This window comes from Scyliorhinus torazame, chromosome 6 (genome assembly GCF_047496885.1).
Source record: "Scyliorhinus torazame isolate Kashiwa2021f chromosome 6, sScyTor2.1, whole genome shotgun sequence".
NCBI classification, from domain to species: Eukaryota; Metazoa; Chordata; class Chondrichthyes; order Carcharhiniformes; family Scyliorhinidae; genus Scyliorhinus; species Scyliorhinus torazame.
Window position 1 is genome coordinate 14,588,464 of NC_092712.1, and position 17,597 is coordinate 14,606,060.

General features: G+C 54.9%; 1 protein-coding gene across 1 annotated transcript in view; it reads left to right on the top strand.

The window, feature by feature from the left end:
- shrprbck1r (sharpin and rbck1 related) overlaps positions 1 to 17,597 on the top strand; it is a 166,611-nt gene that overhangs the window by 128,508 nt on the left and 20,506 nt on the right. Inside the window, exons 9-10 of the mRNA XM_072507947.1 lie at positions 4,202 to 4,362; positions 5,232 to 5,343. Coding sequence (XP_072364048.1) covers positions 4,202 to 4,362; positions 5,232 to 5,343 — 273 coding nt within the window. The remainder of the gene's footprint in view (positions 1 to 4,201; positions 4,363 to 5,231; positions 5,344 to 17,597) is intronic.

Consider the following 17,597-nt stretch of genomic DNA (forward strand, 5'->3'; position numbering starts at 1 on the left):
AACTCGCTCCCACAAACAGCAGCTGCGAGGGGTCGAGGTTTGGAACTCGCTCCCACAAACAGCAGCAGCTGAGGGAGGTCGAGGTTTGGAACTCGCTCCCACAAGCAGCAGCTGAGAGAGGTCGAGGTTTGGAACTCGCTCCCACAAACGACAGCTGCGAGGGGTCGAGGTTTGGAACTCGCTCCCACAAACAGCAGCTGCGGGAGGTCAAGGTTTGGAACTCGCTCCCAGAAACAGCAGCTGCGGGGGGTCAAGGTTTGGAACTCGCTCCCACAAACAGCAGCTGCGAGGGGTTGAGGTTTGGAACTCGCTCCCACAAACAGCAGCTGCGCGGGGTCGAGGTTTGGAACTCGCTCCCACAAACAGCAGCTGCGGGAGGTCGAGGTTTGGAACTCGCTCCCACAAACAGCAGCTGCGGGGGGTCGAGGTTTGGAACTCACTCCCACAAACAGCAGCTGCGGGGGGTCGAGGTTTGGAACTCACTCCCACAAACAGCAGCTGCGGGGGGTCGAGGTTTGGAACTCGCTCCCACAAATAGCAGCTGCGCGGGGTCGAGGTTTGGAACTCGCTCCCACAAACGACAGCTGCGAGGGGTCGAGGTTTGGAACTCGCTCCCAGAAACAGCAGCTGCGGGAGGTCAAGGTTTGGAACTCGCTCCCAGAAACAGCAGCTGCGGGGGGTCGAGGTTTGGAACTCGCTCCCACAAACAGCAGCTGCGAGGGGTTGAGGTTTGGAACTCGCTCCCACAAACAGCAGCTGCGCGGGGTCGAGGTTTGGAACTCGCTCCCACAAACAGCAGCTGCGGGAGGTCGAGGTTTGGAACTCGCTCCCACAAACAGCAGCTGCGGGAGGTCGAGGTTTGGAACTCACTCCCACAAACAGCAGCTGCGGGGGGTCGAGGTTTGGAACTCGCTCCCACAAATAGCAGCTGCGCGGGGTCGAGGTTTGGAACTCGCTCCCACAAACAGCAGCTGCGGGAGGTTGGGGTTTGGAACTCGCTCCCACAAACAGCAGCTGCGAGGGGTCGAGGTTTGGAACTCGCTCCCACAAACAGCTGCTGCGAGGGGTCGAGGTTTGGAACTCGCTCCCACAAACAGCAGCTGCGGGGGGTCGAGGTTTGGAACTCGCTCCCACAAACAGCAGCTGTGGGGGTCGAGGTTTGGAACTCGCTCCCACAAACAGCAGCTGCGCGGGGTCGAGCTTTGTAACTCGCTCCCACAAACAGCAGATGCGGGGGGTCGAGGTTTGGAACTCGCTCCCACAAACAGCAGCTGCAGGAGGTCAAGGTTTGGAACTCGCTCCCAGAAACAGCAGCTGCGGGGGGTCAAGGTTTGGAACTCGCTCCCACAAACAGCAGCTGCGAGGGGTTGAGGTTTGGAACTCGCTCCCACAAACAGCAGCTGCGCGGGGTCGAGGTTTGGAACTCGCTCCCACAAACAGCAGCTGCGGGAGGTTGAGGTTTGGAACTCGCTCCCACAAACAGCAGCTGCGGGGGGTCGAGGTTTGGAACTCACTCCCACAAACAGCAGCTGCGGGGGGTCGAGGTTTGGAACTCGCTCCCACAAATAGCAGCTGCGCGGGGTCGAGGTTTGGAACTCGCTCCCACAAACGACAGCTGCGAGGGGTCGAGGTTTGGAACTCGCTCCCACAAACAGCAGCTGCGGGAGGTCAAGGTTTGGAACTCGCTCCCAGAAACAGCAGCTGCGGGGGGTCGAGGTTTGGAACTCGCTCCCACAAACAGCAGCTGCGAGGTGTTGAGGTTTGGAACTCGCTCCCACAAACAGCAGCTGCGCGGGGTCGAGGTTTGGAACTCGCTCCCACAAACAGCAGCTGTGGGAGGTCGAGGTTTGGAACTCGCTCCCACAAACAGCAGCTGCGGGGGGTCGAGGTTTGGAACTCACTCCCACAAACAGCAGCTGCGGGGGGTCGAGGTTTGGAACTCGCTCCCACAAATAGCAGCTGCGCGGGGTCGAGGTTTGGAACTCGCTCCCACAAACAGCAGCTGCGGGAGGTTGGGGTTTGGAACTCGCTCCCACAAACAGCAGCTGCGAGGGGTCGAGGTTTGGAACTCGCTCCCACAAACAGCTGCTGCGAGGGGTCGAGGTTTGGAACTCGCTCCCACAAACAGCAGCTGCGGGGGGTCGAGGTTTGGAACTCGCTCCCACAAACAGCAGCTGTGGGGGTCGAGGTTTGGAACTCGCTCCCACAAACAGCAGCTGCGCGGGGTCGAGCTTTGTAACTCGCTCCCACTAACAGCAGCTGCGGGAGGTCGGGGTTTGGAACTCGCTCCCACAAACAGCAGATGCGGGGGGTCGAGGTTTGGAACTCGCTCCCACAAACAGCAGCTGCGCGGGGTCGAGGTTTGGAACTCGCTCCCACAAACAGCAGCTGCGGGAGGTCGGGGTTTGGAACTCGCTCCCACAAACAGCAGCTGCGAGGGGTCGAGGTTTGGAACTCGCTCCCACAAACAGCAGCTGCGAGGGGTCGAGGTTTGGAACTCGCTCCCACAAACAGCAGCTGCGAGGGGTCGAGGTTTGGAACTCGCTCCCACAAACAGCAGCAGCTGAGGGAGGTCAAGGTTTGGAACTCGCTCCCACAAACAGCAGCTGCGGGAGGTTGAGGTTTGGAACTCGCTCCCACAAACAGCAGCTGCGGGGGTTCGAGGTTTGGAACTCGCTCCCACAAACAGCAGCTGCGGGGGGTCGGGGTTTGGAACTCGCTCCCACAAGCAGCAGCTGCGAGGGGTCGAGGTTTGGAACTCGCTCCCACAAACAGCAGCTGCGAGGGGTCGAGGTTTGGAACTCGCTCCCACAAGCAGCAGCTGCGGGGGGTCGAGGTTTGGAACTCGCTCCCACAAACAGCAGCTGCGGGAGGTCGAGGTTTGGAACTCGCTCCCACAAACAGCAGCTGCGGGGGTCGAGGTTTGGAACTCGCTCCCACAAACAGCAGCTGCGAGGGGTCGAGGTTTGGAACTCGCTCCCACAAACAGCAGCTGCGAGGGGTCGAGGTTTGGAACTCGCTCCCACAAACAGCAGCTGCGAGGGGTCGAGGTTTGGAACTCGCTCCCACAAACAGCAGCAGCTGAGGGAGGTCAAGGTTTGGAACTCGCTCCCACAAACAGCAGCTGCGGGAGGTTGAGGTTTGGAACTCGCTCCCACAAACAGCAGCTGCGGGGGTTCGAGGTTTGGAACTCGCTCCCACAAACAGCAGCTGCGGGGGGTCGGGGTTTGGAACTCGCTCCCACAAGCAGCAGCTGCGAGGGGTCGAGGTTTGGAACTCGCTCCCACAAACAGCAGCTGCGAGGGGTCGAGGTTTGGAACTCGCTCCCACAAGCAGCAGCTGCGGGGGGTCGAGGTTTGGAACTCGCTCCCACAAACAGCAGCTGCGGGAGGTCGAGGTTTGGAACTCGCTCCCACAAACAGCAGCAGCTGAGGGAGGTCGAGGTTTGGAACTCGCTCCCACAAACAGCAGCTGCGAGGGGCCGAGGTTTGGAACTCGCTCCCACAAACAGCAGCTGCGAGGGGTCGAGGTTTGGAACTCGCTCCCACAAACAGCAGCTGCGAGGGGTCGAGGTTTGGAACTCGCTCCCACAAACAGCAGCTGCGGGGCTCGAGGTTTGGAACTCTCTCCCACAAGCAGCAGCTAAAGCTAGATCAGTTGTTAATTTTAAATCTGCGATAGATAGATATTTGTTGAGCAAAGACATTTAGGGATATGGCCCAATGGCAGGTATATGGAGTTAGACCACAGATCAGCCATGGTGAGACAGGCTCAAGGTGCTGAATGGCCTCCTCCTGTTCCTATGTAAATCGTAGAATCACTCCCAACTGCAGATGTTATGGATTTTGTAAATGCAGGCTGGTTGAATTCTCTCATATAATCTGCTCGGAGGTTGGGCGACACGGTGGGGCAGTGGTTAGCACGGCTGCTTCACAGCGCCGAGGTCCCAGGTTCGATCCCGGCTCTGGGTCACTGTCTGTGTGGAGTTTGCACATTCTCCCCGTGTCTGCGTGGGTCTCACCCCCACAACTCAAACATGTACAGGGTAGGTGGATTGGCCACGCTAAATTGCCCCTTCATTGGAAAAAGATCAGAATTGGGTACTCTTAAATTTATTTTAAAACACAATCAATAAATTGTGTCTTCGGCGACGTGGTTACCAGTGATGCTGTTGGTCTGTATTTGCCCCTTGTTGCTTCAGGAATTGGAGGAAAAGCGTCTGCGGAATTACCAGAGCCTTCTGCAGCTCGACGGGCAACACCTGGTTCTCAATCACGAGCCCATTGAGTGTCGCATCTGCCTGCTGGATGTGAAGCCAGGGGAGGGGGTTGTGCTGCGAGATTGCCTACACTCCTTCTGCAGGTGAGAATACAGCACTTGTACAGCCGCACACCCGCACGTCTCCTCTTGTCAACAACCTTCTCTTTCTGGCGATATTGTTCTTCTCGTCCGTCCGTACGGAGCAAGGTCACAGATCAGCCCCGATCTCATTAAATGGCACAACAGGCCCGAGGGCCTCCATGCCCTGCTCCTTTTCCTAATTCCCCAATCCACCCTCAGGATGTGAGTGCCGCAGGAAAGGCTGCCCATCGCTGAGAAGGGAATGCTTGACCGTCTGGATACACTGCAGGCCCGATCCATCCCCACCGCTTGCCAGGCCAATTCTGTTAAAGGTCCACCACAAACGCCCCCTCGCCATTGACCACACCACTAATTGTCACATCATCTCAAACTTACTGATCATGGCAGAGATGCTAAATCAATATTTTGCCTCAGTTTTCACGGGGAAGGACACTGATATCATTCCGATAGGAACGGGTAATTCAGAGGAAATAGAAAGGGTGGAACCAGGAACAATCAGCATCAATAGGGAAACGGTACTCAACAAACTTGGGATTGAGGGCAGACAAGTCCCCAGGGCCGGATGGCCTACATCCTAGGGTGATAAAGGAAGCGGCAGTGGAGATAGTCGATCCATTGTTTGTAATATTCCAAAATTCCCTGGACACGGGAAAGGTTCTGATAGATTGGAAAAATGCTAACTTAGATGCTTGTTGAAGCCTGGGACTCTAGGTTGAACCAGGAACCCATTTGAAACTTAAACGGGCGGTTGGGGATAGGTGATCGGAGATGGGCTGAATACACTCCTTCATTATGGTGTAACAGGAGATGAGAGATAAGCAAAGATTTTACAGAAGGTGCATCAATAATTGCTGTTGTCCTGCCCACAGAGACTGTCTGAAACAGCTGATTCGGAGCTGCACTCACCCACAGGTGCCCTGTCCATACAGGGATGAAAGCTACGCGTGTGACAGCAAACTCCAGGAACGGGAAGTCCGAGCGGTGAGTGACCTCTGGTATCCGGGAGGGGTCTGAGCGGAGTGACCTCTGGTCTCCAGGGAGGGGTCTCTGAGCAGAGTAACCTCTGATATCCGGGGAGGTGTCTGAGCAGAGTGACCTCTGGTATCCGGTGAGGGGTCTCTGAGCGGAGTGACCTCTGGTATCCGGGGAGGGGTCTGAGTGGAGTGACCTCTGGTATCCGGGGAGGGGTCTGAGCGGAGTGACCTCTGGTATCCGGGGAGGGGTCTGAGCGGAGTGACCTCTGGTATCCGGGGAGGGGTCTGAGCGGAGTGACCTCTGGTATCCGGGGAGGGGTCTGAGCGGAGTGACCTCTGGTATCCGGGGAGGGGTCTGAGCGGAGTGACCTCTGGTATCCGGGGAGGGGTCTGAGCGGAGTGACCTCTGTTATCCGGGGAGGGGTCTGAGCGGAGTGACCTCTGGTATCCGGGGAGGGGTCTGAGCGGAGTGACCTCTGGTATCCGGGGAGGGGTCTGAGCGGAGTGACCTCTGGTATCCGGGGAGGGGTCTGAGCGGAGTGACCTCTGGTATCCGGGGAGGGGTCCGGATGGAGTGACCTCTGGTATCCGGGGAGGGGTCCGGACGGAGTGACCTCTGGTATCCGGGGAGGGGTCTGAGCGGAGTGACCTCTGGTATCCGGGGAGGGGTCTGAGTGGAGTGACCTCTGGTATCCGGGGAGGGGTCTGAGCGGAGTGACCTCTGATATCCGGGGAGGGGTCTCCGAGTGGAGTGACCTCTGGTATCCGGGGAGGGGTCCGGACGGAGTGACCTCTGGTATCCGGGGAGGGGTCTGAGCGGAGTGACCTCTGGAATCCGGGGAGGGGTCCGGACGGAGTGACCTCTGGTATCTGGGGAGGGGTCCGGACGGAGTGACCTCTGGTATCCGGGGAGGGGTCTGAGCGGAGTGACCTCTGGTATCCGAGGAGGAGGGGTCCGGACGGAGTGACCTCTGGTATCCGGGGAGGGGTCCGGACGGAGTGACCTCTGGTATCCGGGGAGGGGTCTCAGCGGAGTGACCTCTGGTATCCGGGGAGGGGTCCGGACGGAGTGACCTCTGGTATCCGGGGAGGAGGGGTCCGAGTGGAGTGACCTCTGGTATCCGGGGAGGGGTCTCTGAGCGGAGTGACCTCTGGTATCCGGGGAGGGGTCCGGACGGAGTGACCTCTGGTATCCGGGGAGGGGTCTCAGCGGGGTGACCTCTGGTATCCGGGGAGGGGGTCTGAGCGGAGTGACCTCTGGTATCCGGGGAGGGGCCCGAGCGGAGTGACCTATGGTATCTGGGGAGGGGTCTGAGTGGAGTGACCTCTGGTATCCGGGGAGGGGTCTGGACGGAGTGACCTCTGGTATCCGGGGAGGGGTCCGGACGGAGTGACCTCTGGTATCCGGGGAGGGGTCCGGACGGAGTGACCTCTGGTATCTGGGGAGGGGTCTGAGCGGAGTGACCTCTGGTATCCGGGGAGGGGTCTGGACGGAGTGACCTCTGGTATCCGGGGAGGGGTCTGAGCGGAGTGACCTCTGGTATCCGGGGAGGGGTCTGGACGGAGTGACCTCTGGTATCCGGGGAGGGGTCTGGACAGAGTGACCTCTGGTATCCGGGGAGGGGTCTGAGCGGAGTGACCTCTGGTATCCGGGGAGGGGTCCGGACGGAGTGACCTCTGGTATCCGGGGAGGGGTCCGGACGGAGTGACCTCTGGTATCCGGGGAGGGGTCTGGACGGAGTGACCTCTGGTATCCGGGGAGGGGTCTGAGCGGAGTGACCTCTGGTATCCGAGGAGGAGGGGTCCGGACGGAGTGACCTCTGGTATCTGGGGAGGGGTCCGGACGGAGTGACCTCTGGTATCCGGGGAGGGGTCTCAGCGGAGTGACCTCTGGTATCCGGGGAGGGGTCCGGACGGAGTGACCTCTGGTATCCGGGGAGGGGTCCGGACGGAGTGACCTCTGGTATCCGGGGAGGGGTCCGGACGGAGTGACCTCTGATATCCGGGGAGGGGTCCGGACGGAGTGACCTCTGGTATCCGGGGAGGGGTCTGAGTGGAGTGACCTCTGGTATCCGGGAGGGGTCCGGACGGAGTGACCTCTGGTATCCGGGGAGGGGTCCGGACGGAGTGACCTCTGGTATCCGGGGAGGGGTCCGGACGGAGTGACCTCTGGTATCCGGGGAGGGGGTCTGAGCGGAGTGACCTCTGGTATCCGGGAGGGGTTTGAGTGGAGTGACCTCTGGTATCCGAGGAGGGGTCTGAGTGGAGTGACCTCTGGTATCCGAGGAGGAGGGGTCTGAGTGGAGTGACCTCTGGTATCCGGGGAGGGGTCTGAGTGGAGTGACCTCTGGTATCCGAGGAGGGGTCTGAGTGGAGTGACCTCTGGTATCCGAGGAGGGGTCTGAGCGGAGTGACCTCTGGTATCCGGGGAGGGGTCTGAGTGGAGTGACCTCTGGTATCCGAGGAGGGGTCTGAGTGGAGTGACCTCTGGTATCCGAGGAGGAGGGGTCTGAGTGGAGTGACCTCTGGTATCCGAGGAGGAGGGGTCTGAGTGGAGTGACCTCTGGTATCCGGGGAGGGGTCCGGACGGAGTGACCTCTGGTATCCGGGGAGGGGTCCGGACGGAGTGACCTCTGGTATCCGGGGAGGGGTCCGGACGGAGTGACCTCTGATATCCGGGGAGGGGTCCGGACGGAGTGACCTCTGGTATCCGGGGAGGGGTCTGAGTGGAGTGACCTCTGGTATCCGGGAGGGGTCCGGACGGAGTGACCTCTGGTATCCGGGGAGGGGTCCGGACGGAGTGACCTCTGGTATCCGGGAGGGGTTTGAGTGGAGTGACCTCTGGTATCCGAGGAGGGGTCTGAGTGGAGTGACCTCTGGTATCCGAGGAGGAGGGGTCTGAGCGGAGTGACCTCTGGTATCCGGGGAGGGGTCTGAGTGGAGTGACCTCTGGTATCCGAGGAGGGGTCTGAGTGGAGTGACCTCTGGTATCCGAGGAGGAGGGGTCTGAGTGGAGTGACCTCTGGTATCCGAGGAGGAGGGGTCTGAGTGGAGTGACCTCTGGTATCCGAGGAGGAGGGGTCTGAGTGGAGTGACCTCTGGTATCCGGGGAGGGGTCCGGACGGAGTGACCTCTGGTATCCGGGGAGGGGTCTGAGTGGAGTGACCTCTGGTATCCGAGGAGGAGGGGTCTGAGCGGAGTGACCTCTGGTATCCGGGGAGGGGTCTGAGTGGAGTGACCTCTGGTATCCGAGGAGGGGTCTGAGTGGAGTGACCTCTGGTATCCGAGGAGGAGGGGTCTGAGCAGAGTGACCTCTGGTATCCGGGGTGGGGTCTGAGCAGAGTGACCTCTGGTATCCGAGGAGGAGGGATCTGAGTGGAGTGACCTCTGGTATCCGAGGAGGAGGGGTCTGAGTGGAGTGACCTCTGGTATCCGGGGAGGGGTCCGGACGGAGTGACCTCTGGTATCCGGGGAGGGGTCTGAGTGGAGTGACCTCTGGTATCCGAGGAGGGGTCTGAGTGGAGTGACCTCTGGTATCCGGGGAGGGGGTCTGAGTGGAGTGACCTCTGGTATCCGGGGAGGAGTCCGGACGGAGTGACCTCTGGAACTGCAGATTAATTTCTTTCCCATCATACTATCTTGCTCACATTGCGGGGGGGGGGGGGGTAGATTTTTTTTTTTTGGAAAGGAATCTTGAGATATCGAGTGAATGCTGGAAACGGAATTGAAATACAGGTCAGCAAAGATCTGTATCTCAGAGCAAGGCCATAGAGTCAGAGAGGTTCACAGCATGGAAACAGGCCCTTCGGCCCAGCTTGTCCATGCTGCCCCGTTTCTATCACTGAGCTTGTCCCGCTTGCCCACATTTGGCCCAAATTCCTCTATACCCACCCTGCCCATATAACTGTCTAACTGCTTTTAAAGGAGAAAATTGTACCCGCCTCTACCACTGCCCCTGGCAGCTCGTTCCAGACACTCACCACCCTCTGTGTGAAAACATTTCCCCATGGACCCTTTTGTATCTCTCCCCTCTCACCTTTAACCTCTGCCCTCTAGTTCTAGACTCCTCTTACTTTGAGAAACAATCTTGACTACCTACCTTATCAATGCCCCTCATTATTTTATAGACCTCTATAAGGTCACCCCTAAGCCTCCTACACTCCAGGGAAGAAAGTCCCAGTCTATCCAGCCTCTACTTATAACTCAGACTATCAAGTCCTGGTAGCATCCTCGTAAATCTCTTCTGCACTCTTTCTAGTTTAACAATATCCTTCCTATAATAGGGTGACCAGAATTGAACACAGTATTCCATGTGTGGTCTTATCCAGTGTTCTTCAAACTTTTATTCTGGGGACCCGTTTTTACCAACCGGCCGACCTTTGCGACCCACGCCGGCCGAACTTCGTGACCCACGCCGGCCGACCTGCGCGACCCACCATTTTCTCTTACCTTGTTTGCTGCTGACAAAAATGGAGGAAATGGGTTTGGGTCCCTTTGGCCCTCGTACACGCTCCTCCAATGGAACGTGTTGGATTAAGGTGAAGCCTTCCGGTGTCGGAAAGTATGGAGTCTCCAGCTGTCCAAAGTTCTGCATTTTTTTCCTGTAAACTTTTATCAAATAAACCCCCCCCCGAACTTGTAAAAAGAATTAAAATAAAATGAATAAAATAAATGAAAAAAATAAAAATTAAATGAATAAAATAAATGAATAAAACCCCCCTGGATTTGTAAAACAAAAAGCTGCGACCGTTTAAAAAACAAACGCGGCCGCGCTGCGCATGCGCGCCCGATCATCGGCCGGTGATTTACATGTTTGCGGCCATTTTGAAGGCCGCTTGCAGCCGCCGTTATTAACAGCCGGCTGCTGCGGCTGTTGCATGCAGATTTGCGCGATTGGGAGCGCCGCGATGGACAGCTCCGCGGCCGTCCCGACAAACGCCCGCGACCCACCCGTAGGTCGCGCCCCCAAGTTTGACAATGCCTGGTCTTACCAATGTCTTGTACAACTTCAACAATCGACTTGAGTCGATTTCGGCGGCGTGAGAGCAGCTGGTTAGTCAATTTCAGCGGGAGCATTGCGGAAGGAGGTTGCTGGGAGGTAAGTCAACCTTTAAAAGCACTTCTCTTTGCAGGGGCAGGCCAGTCGATTTCGGCGGGAGTGGAGCTGGCTGGTTAGTCAATTTCAGCAGGAGCTGAGAATTTTTCTTTTTTTTTAAATTAGTTTTTTAGGCGGGATCAGGAAGTCGACCCGCGGACGTCTGGGAAGACCCTCACCAATAAATTCTGGTGAAGAGGAAACCCGAGACACTACACGTGTAGTGTCTCCCACCCGCCCTCCTCCTCTAACCTAATAATAAAACCCATTGGTCTGAGGTAAGTACCATATTTTTATTATATTATTATTATTTTTTATAAAAATTTAATTTAGTTGTTAGCCAGATCTTGGTAGAAAGTTAGAGGAATGGCAGGGAAGGGAGTGCAATGTTCCTCCTGCAGGATGTTTGAGGTGAGGGATGCAGTTAGTGTCCCTGCTGATTTTACCTGCAGGAAGTGCTGCCATCTCCAGCTCCTCCAAGACCGAGTTAGGGAACTGGAGCTGGAGTTGGAAGAACTTCGGATCATTCGGGAGGCAGAAGGGGTCATAGATAGCAGCTTCAGGGAATTAGTTACACCAAAGATTGGAGATAGGTGGGTAACTGTAAGAGGGACTGGGAAAAAACAGTCAGTGCAGGGATCCCCTGCGGTCGTTCCCCTGAGAAACAAGTATACCGCTTTGGATACTTGTGGGGGGGACGACTTACCAGGGGTAAGCCATGGGGTACGGGCCTCTGGCACGGAGTCTGTCCCTGTTGCTCAGAAGGGAAGGGGGGAGAGGAGCAGAGCATTAGTAATTGGGGACTCTATAGTCAGGGGCACAGATAGGAGATTTTGTGGGAGCGTGAGAGACTCACGTTTGGTATGTTGCCTCCCAGGTGCAAGGGTACGTGATGTCTCGGATCGTGTTTTCCGGGTCCTTAGGGGGGAGGGGGAGCAGCCCCAAGTCGTGGTCCACATTGGCACCAACGACATAGGTAGGAAAGGGGACAAGGATGTCAGGCAGGCTTTCAGGGAGCTAGGATGGAAGCTCAGAACGAGAACAAACAGAGTTGTTATCTCTGGGTTGTTGCCCGTGCCACGTGATAGTGAGATGAGGAATAGGGAGAGAGAGCATTTAAACACGTGGCTACAGGGATGGTGCAGGCGGGAGGGTTTCAGATTTTTGGATAACTGGGGCTCTTTCTGGGGAAGGTGGGACCTCTACAGACAGGATGGTCTACATCTGAACCTGAGGGGCACAAATATCCTGGGGGGGAGATTTGTTAGTGCTCTTTGGGGGGGTTTAAACTAATGCAGCAGGGGCATGGGAACCTGGATTGTAGTTTTAGGGTAAGGGAGAATGAGAGTATAGAGGTCAGGAGCACAGATTTGACGTCGCAGGAGGGGGCCAGCGTTCAGGTAGGTGGTTTGAAGTGTGTCTACTTCAATGCCAGGAGTATACGAAACAAGGTAGGGGAACTGGCAGCGTGGGTTGGTACCTGGGACTTCGATGTTGTGGCCATTTCGGAGACATGGATAGAGCAGGGACAGGAATGGATGTTGCAGGTTCCGGGGTTTAGGTGTTTTAGTAAGCTCAGAGAAGGAGGCAAAAGAGGGGGAGGTGTGGCGCTGCTAGTCAAGAGCAGTATTACGGTGGCGGAGAGGATGCTAGATGGGGACTCTTCTTCCGAGGTAGTATGGGCTGAAGTTAGAAACAAGAAAGGAGAGGTCACCCTGTTGGGAGTTTTTTATAGGCCTCCTAATAGTTCTAGGGATGTAGAGGAAAGGATGGCGAAGATGATTCTGGATATGAGCGAAAGTAACAGGGTAGTTATTATGGGAGACTTTAACTTTCCAAATATTGACTGGAAAATATATAGTTCGAGTACAATAGATGGGTCGTTTTTTGTACAGTGTGTGCAGGAGGGTTTCCTGAAACAATATGTTGACAGGCCAACAAGAGGCGAGGCCACGTTGGATTTGGTTTTGGGTAATGAACCAGGCCAGGTGTTGGATTTGGAGGTAGGAGAGCACTTTGGGGACAGTGACCACAATTCGGGACGTTTACGTTAATGATGGAAAGGGATAAGTATACACCGCAGGGCAAGAGTTATAGCTGGGGGAAGGGCAATTATGATGCCATTAGACGTGACTTGGGGGGGATAAGGTGGAGAAGTAGGCTGCAAGTGTTGGGCACACTGGATAAGTGGGGCTTGTTCAAGGATCAGCTACTGCGTGTTCTTGATAAGTATGTACCGGTCAGACAGGGAGGAAGGCGTCGAGCGAGGGAACCGTGGTTTACCAAGGAAGTGGAATCTCTTGTTAAGAGGAAGAAGGAGGCCTATGTGAAGATGAAGTGTGAAGTTTCGGTTGGGGCGATGGATAGTTACAAGGTAGCGAGGAAGGATCTAAAGAGAGAGCTAAGACGAGCAAGGAGGGGACATGAGAAGTATTTGGCAGGAAGGATCAAGGAAAACCCAAAAGCTTTCTATAGGTATGTCAGGAATAAGCGAATGACTAGGGAAAGAGTAGGACCAGTCAAGGACAGGGATGGGAAATTGTGTGTGGAGTCTGAAGAGATAGGCGAGATACTAAATGAATATTTTTCGTCAGTATTCACTCAGGAAAAAGATAATGTTGTGGAGGAGAATGCTGAGCCCCAGGCTAATAGAATAGATGGCATTGAGGTACGTAGGGAAGAGGTGTTGGCAATTCTGGACAGGCTGAAAATAGATAAGTCCCCGGGACCTGATGGGATTTATCCTAGGATTCTATGGGAGGCCAGGGAAGAGATTGCTGGACCTTTGGCTTTGATTTTTATGTCATCATTGGCTACAGGAATAGTGCCAGAGGACTGGAGGACAGCAAATGTGGTCCCTTTGTTCAAAAAGGGGAGCAGAGACAACCCCGGCAACTATAGACCGGTGAGCCTCACGTCTGTAGTGGGTACAGTCTTGGAGGGGATTATAAGAGACAAGATTTATAATCATCTAGATAGGAATAATATGATCAGGGATAGTCAGCATGGCTTTGTGAAGGGTAGGTCATGCCTCACAAACCTTATTGAGTTCTTTGAGAAGGTGACTGAACAGGTAGATGAGGGTAGAGCAGTTGATGTGGTGTATATGGATTTCAGCAAAGCGTTTGATAAGGTTCCCCACGGTAGGCTATTGCAGAAAATACGGAGGTTGGGGATTGAGGGTGATTTAGAGATGTGGATCAGAAATTGGCTAGCTGAAAGAAGACAGAGGGTGGTGGTTGATGGGAAATGTTCAGAATGGAGTACAGTCACAAGTGGAGTACCACAAGGATCTGTTCTGGGGCCGTTGCTGTTTGTCATTTTTATCAATGACCTAGAGGAAGGCGCAGAAGGGTGGGTGAGTAAATTTGCAGACGATACTAAAGTCGGTGGTGTTGTCGATAGTGTGGAAGGATGTAGCAGGTTACAGAGGGATATAGATAAGCTGCAGAGCTGGGCTGAGAGGTGGCAAATGGAGTTTAATGTAGAGAAGTGTGAGGTGATTCACTTTGGAAGGAATAACAGGAATGCGGAATATTTGGCTAATGGTAAAGTTCTTGAAAGTGTGGATGAGCAGAGGGATCTAGGTGTCCATGTACATAGATCCCTGAAAGTTGCCACCCAGGTTGATAGGGTTGTGAAGAAGGCCTATGGAGTGTTGGCCTGTATTGGTAGAGGGATTGAGTTCCGGAGTCGGGAGGTCATGTTGCAGCTGTACAGAACTCTGGTCCGGCCGCATTTGGAGTATTGCGTACAGTTCTGGTCACCGCATTATAGGAAGGACGTGGAGGCTTTGGAGCGGGTGCAGAGGAGATTTACCAGGATGTTGCCTGGTATGGAGGGAAAATCTTATGAGGACTTGAGGTTGTTTTCGTTGGAGAGAAGAAGGTTAAGAGGAGACTTAATAGAGGCATACAAAATGATCAGGGGGTTGGATAGGGTGGACAGTGAGAGCCTTCTCCCGCGGATGGATATGGCTGGCACGAGGGGACATAACTTTAAACTGAGGGGTAATAGATATAGGACAGAGGTCAGAGGTAGGTTCTTTACGCAAAGAGTAGTGAGGCCGTGGAATGCCCTACCTGCTACAGTAGTGAACTCGCCAACATTGAGGGCATTTAAAAGTTTATTGGATAAACATATGGATGATAATGGCATAGTGTAGGTTAGATGGCTTTTGTTTTGGTGCAACATCGTGGGCCGAAGGGCCTGTACTGCGCTGTATTGTTCTATGTTCTATGTTCTATGTACGTCCCAACTCCTGTATTCGATACTCTGACCAATAAAACCGAGCATGCCGAATGCCTTCTTCACCCCCCTGTCCACCTGCGACTCCACCTTCAAGGAGCTATGAACCTGTATTCCTAGATCTCTTTGTTCTATAACTCTCCCCAACTCCCTACCATTAACTGAGTAGGTCCTGCCCTGATTTGATCGACCAAAATGCAGCACCTCACATTTATCCAAATGAAACTCCATCGGCCCACTGGCCAATTGGGCAAGACCCTGTTGCAATCTGATATAAACTTCTTCACTGTCCACTATATCCACTTGGTGTCATCTGCAAACTTACTACAGTGCCTCCTACATTCGCATCCAAATCATTAATATATACAACAAATAACAGTGGACCCAGCACCGATCCCTGAGGCACACCGCTGGTCACAGGCCTCCAGTCGGAAAAACGACCTTCCACAACCTCCCTTTGGCTTTGGTCCACAAGCCAATTCCCCCGCCCTGGATTCCGTGAGATTTAACCTTTTGCAACAACCTACCATGCTGGAGGGGCTGAATGGCCTCCAACGGCTCCCACTGGTTTATGTTACATCCTGATCTCTTGAGCTTCTACTCACCACCTGATCCCTGTGGGGGAGAAGCAGGTTAATGATGACAGCCAGTCAGCAACTGGACCCAACCCCTGGGTGGTGAGGGGAAATCTTCCAGGCTCTCCAACTATTCCTCGACCCCCAACCAGTGTTGCCCCAGCCCGGCTCCAGAGTGTCGGTGTAAAGATGTCCTTTCAGAGAGTCTCCTTACTCTGAGTTCCCATTGGTTCCCCCAGACCAGGTGACCCTTACTTACCCTTAAAAGGACAATCGCCACAGTGGGATCAGGTGAGGATAGCTGGAAACACAGGCGGTGATGCCACCTGCAGTTAACCAGCCCTTTCTCAACATTCAGTGTGACTGCTATCTGAGCGAGTAGCAGCTGCCAGGAATGGAGCCCCACCCCAATCATGTTCAAGAAGCAGCCAGCCAGCTCAATGTGGAACAGCCATAACCCGAACCCTAATTTTATTATTATTGATTAACTTTGGGGAATCAATAACCAAACCCTACATTTATAAAGCACCTTTAAAGCAGTTAAACGTCCCAAGCTGTTTCACAGGAGCATTATCACAAACAGTTCAATATTGAGCCACACAAGGATGGATGACCAAAAGAGATAGATATTGCAACATGTCAAAGAAAGGGAGGTTTAGGAAGTGGATTCCAGAGCTTGAGACCAGGCAGCTGAAGGCACGTCTGCCAGTGGTGGAAGAATGAATGTTCGGGATGAGCTGGCAGAGTCTAGAATTAGAAGAACACAGCCATCTCGGAAGGTTGTGGATTTTCAATCGAGGGCTGCGTCCTGGCGGTGATAGGCGAGGAAGAAACAGGTTGTGTGAAGGGGAGGAGGTGCTCCGTGTAATCATGATGCCTCCGGAGGGGCAGGAGGTGCAGGTGGTGATGGAGATGCGCGCGGAGAAGGCGTTTGATCGGGTGGAGTGGGGGTATTTGTGGGAGGTGTTGGGGCGGTTCGGGTTCAGGCAGGGGTTTGTGGACTGGGTCTGGTCACGTGTGCGGACGAACCGAGAGAGTTTGGGATATTTTGGGCTGCACCAGGGGACGAGGCAGGGGTGTCCGCTCTCCCCACTGCTCTGTGGCGAGGAACTGGAGAGCGATTGTGCGGGGGAGGCGCTGGGCACAGGGGCCGTACCAGAGGCTGCTTTCCCCTTTGAGGGGGAGATCTGACTGGTGGTGGTTTAACCTGAGGGTCACCACACCTCAGGCGAGGGGTGAGGTTGAGAAGGCGGGGCCTTCATTTTTTTTATTTCCCACCCCCCCCCCGGGTTGCTGCTGTTGTCTTCTTCTTTTCCATTCCCTCTATCTTTCTGTGAGGTAGTCGACGAACGGTTGCCACCGCCTGGTGATCCCTTGAGCCGAACCCCTTAGTACGAACTTAATCCGTTCTAACTTTATAAACCCTGCCATGTCGTTTAACCAGGTCTCCACACCCGGGGGTTTGGCTTCCTTCCACATTAACAATATCCTGCGCCGGGCTACTCGGGACGCAAAGGCCAAAACATCGGCCTCTCTCGCCTCCTGCACTCCCGGCTCTTCTGCAACCCCGAATATAGCCAACCCCCAGCTTGGTTCGACCTGGACCCCCACCACCTTCGAAAGCACCTTTGCCACCCCCACCCAAAACCCCTGTAGTGCCGGGCATGACCAGAACATGTGGGTGTAATTCGCTGGGCTTCTCGAGCATCTCGCACACCTATCCTCTACTCCAAAAAATTTACTGAGCCGTGCTCCAGTCATATGCACCCTGTGTAACACCTTAAATTGTATCAGGCTTAGCCTGGCACACGAGGACGATGAGTTTACCCTACATAGGGCATCAGCCCACAGCCCCTCCTCAATCTCCTCCCCCAGCTCTTCTTCCCATTTCCCTTTCAGCTCATCTACCATGATCTCCCCCTCGTCCCTCATTTCCCTATATATGTCCGACACCTTACCATCCCCCACCCATGTCTCTGAGATCACTCTATCCTGCACCTCCTGCGTCGGGAGCTGCGGGAATTCCCTCACCTGTTGCCTCGCAAAAGCCCTCAGTTGCATATACCGAAATGCATTATCTTGGGGCAACCCATATTTTTCCGTCAGCGCTCCCAGACTCGCAAACGTCCCATCTACAAACAGATCTCTCAATTGTGTTACTCCTGCTCTTTGCCATGCTCCAAATCCCCCATCCATTCTCCCCGGAACAAACCTATGGTTATTTCTTATCGGGGACCGCACCGAGGCTCCCGTCCTTCCTCTATGCCGTCTCCACTGCCCCCAAATTTTCAATGTAGCCACCACCACCGGGCTTGTGGTGTATTTCTTCGGTGAGAACGGCAA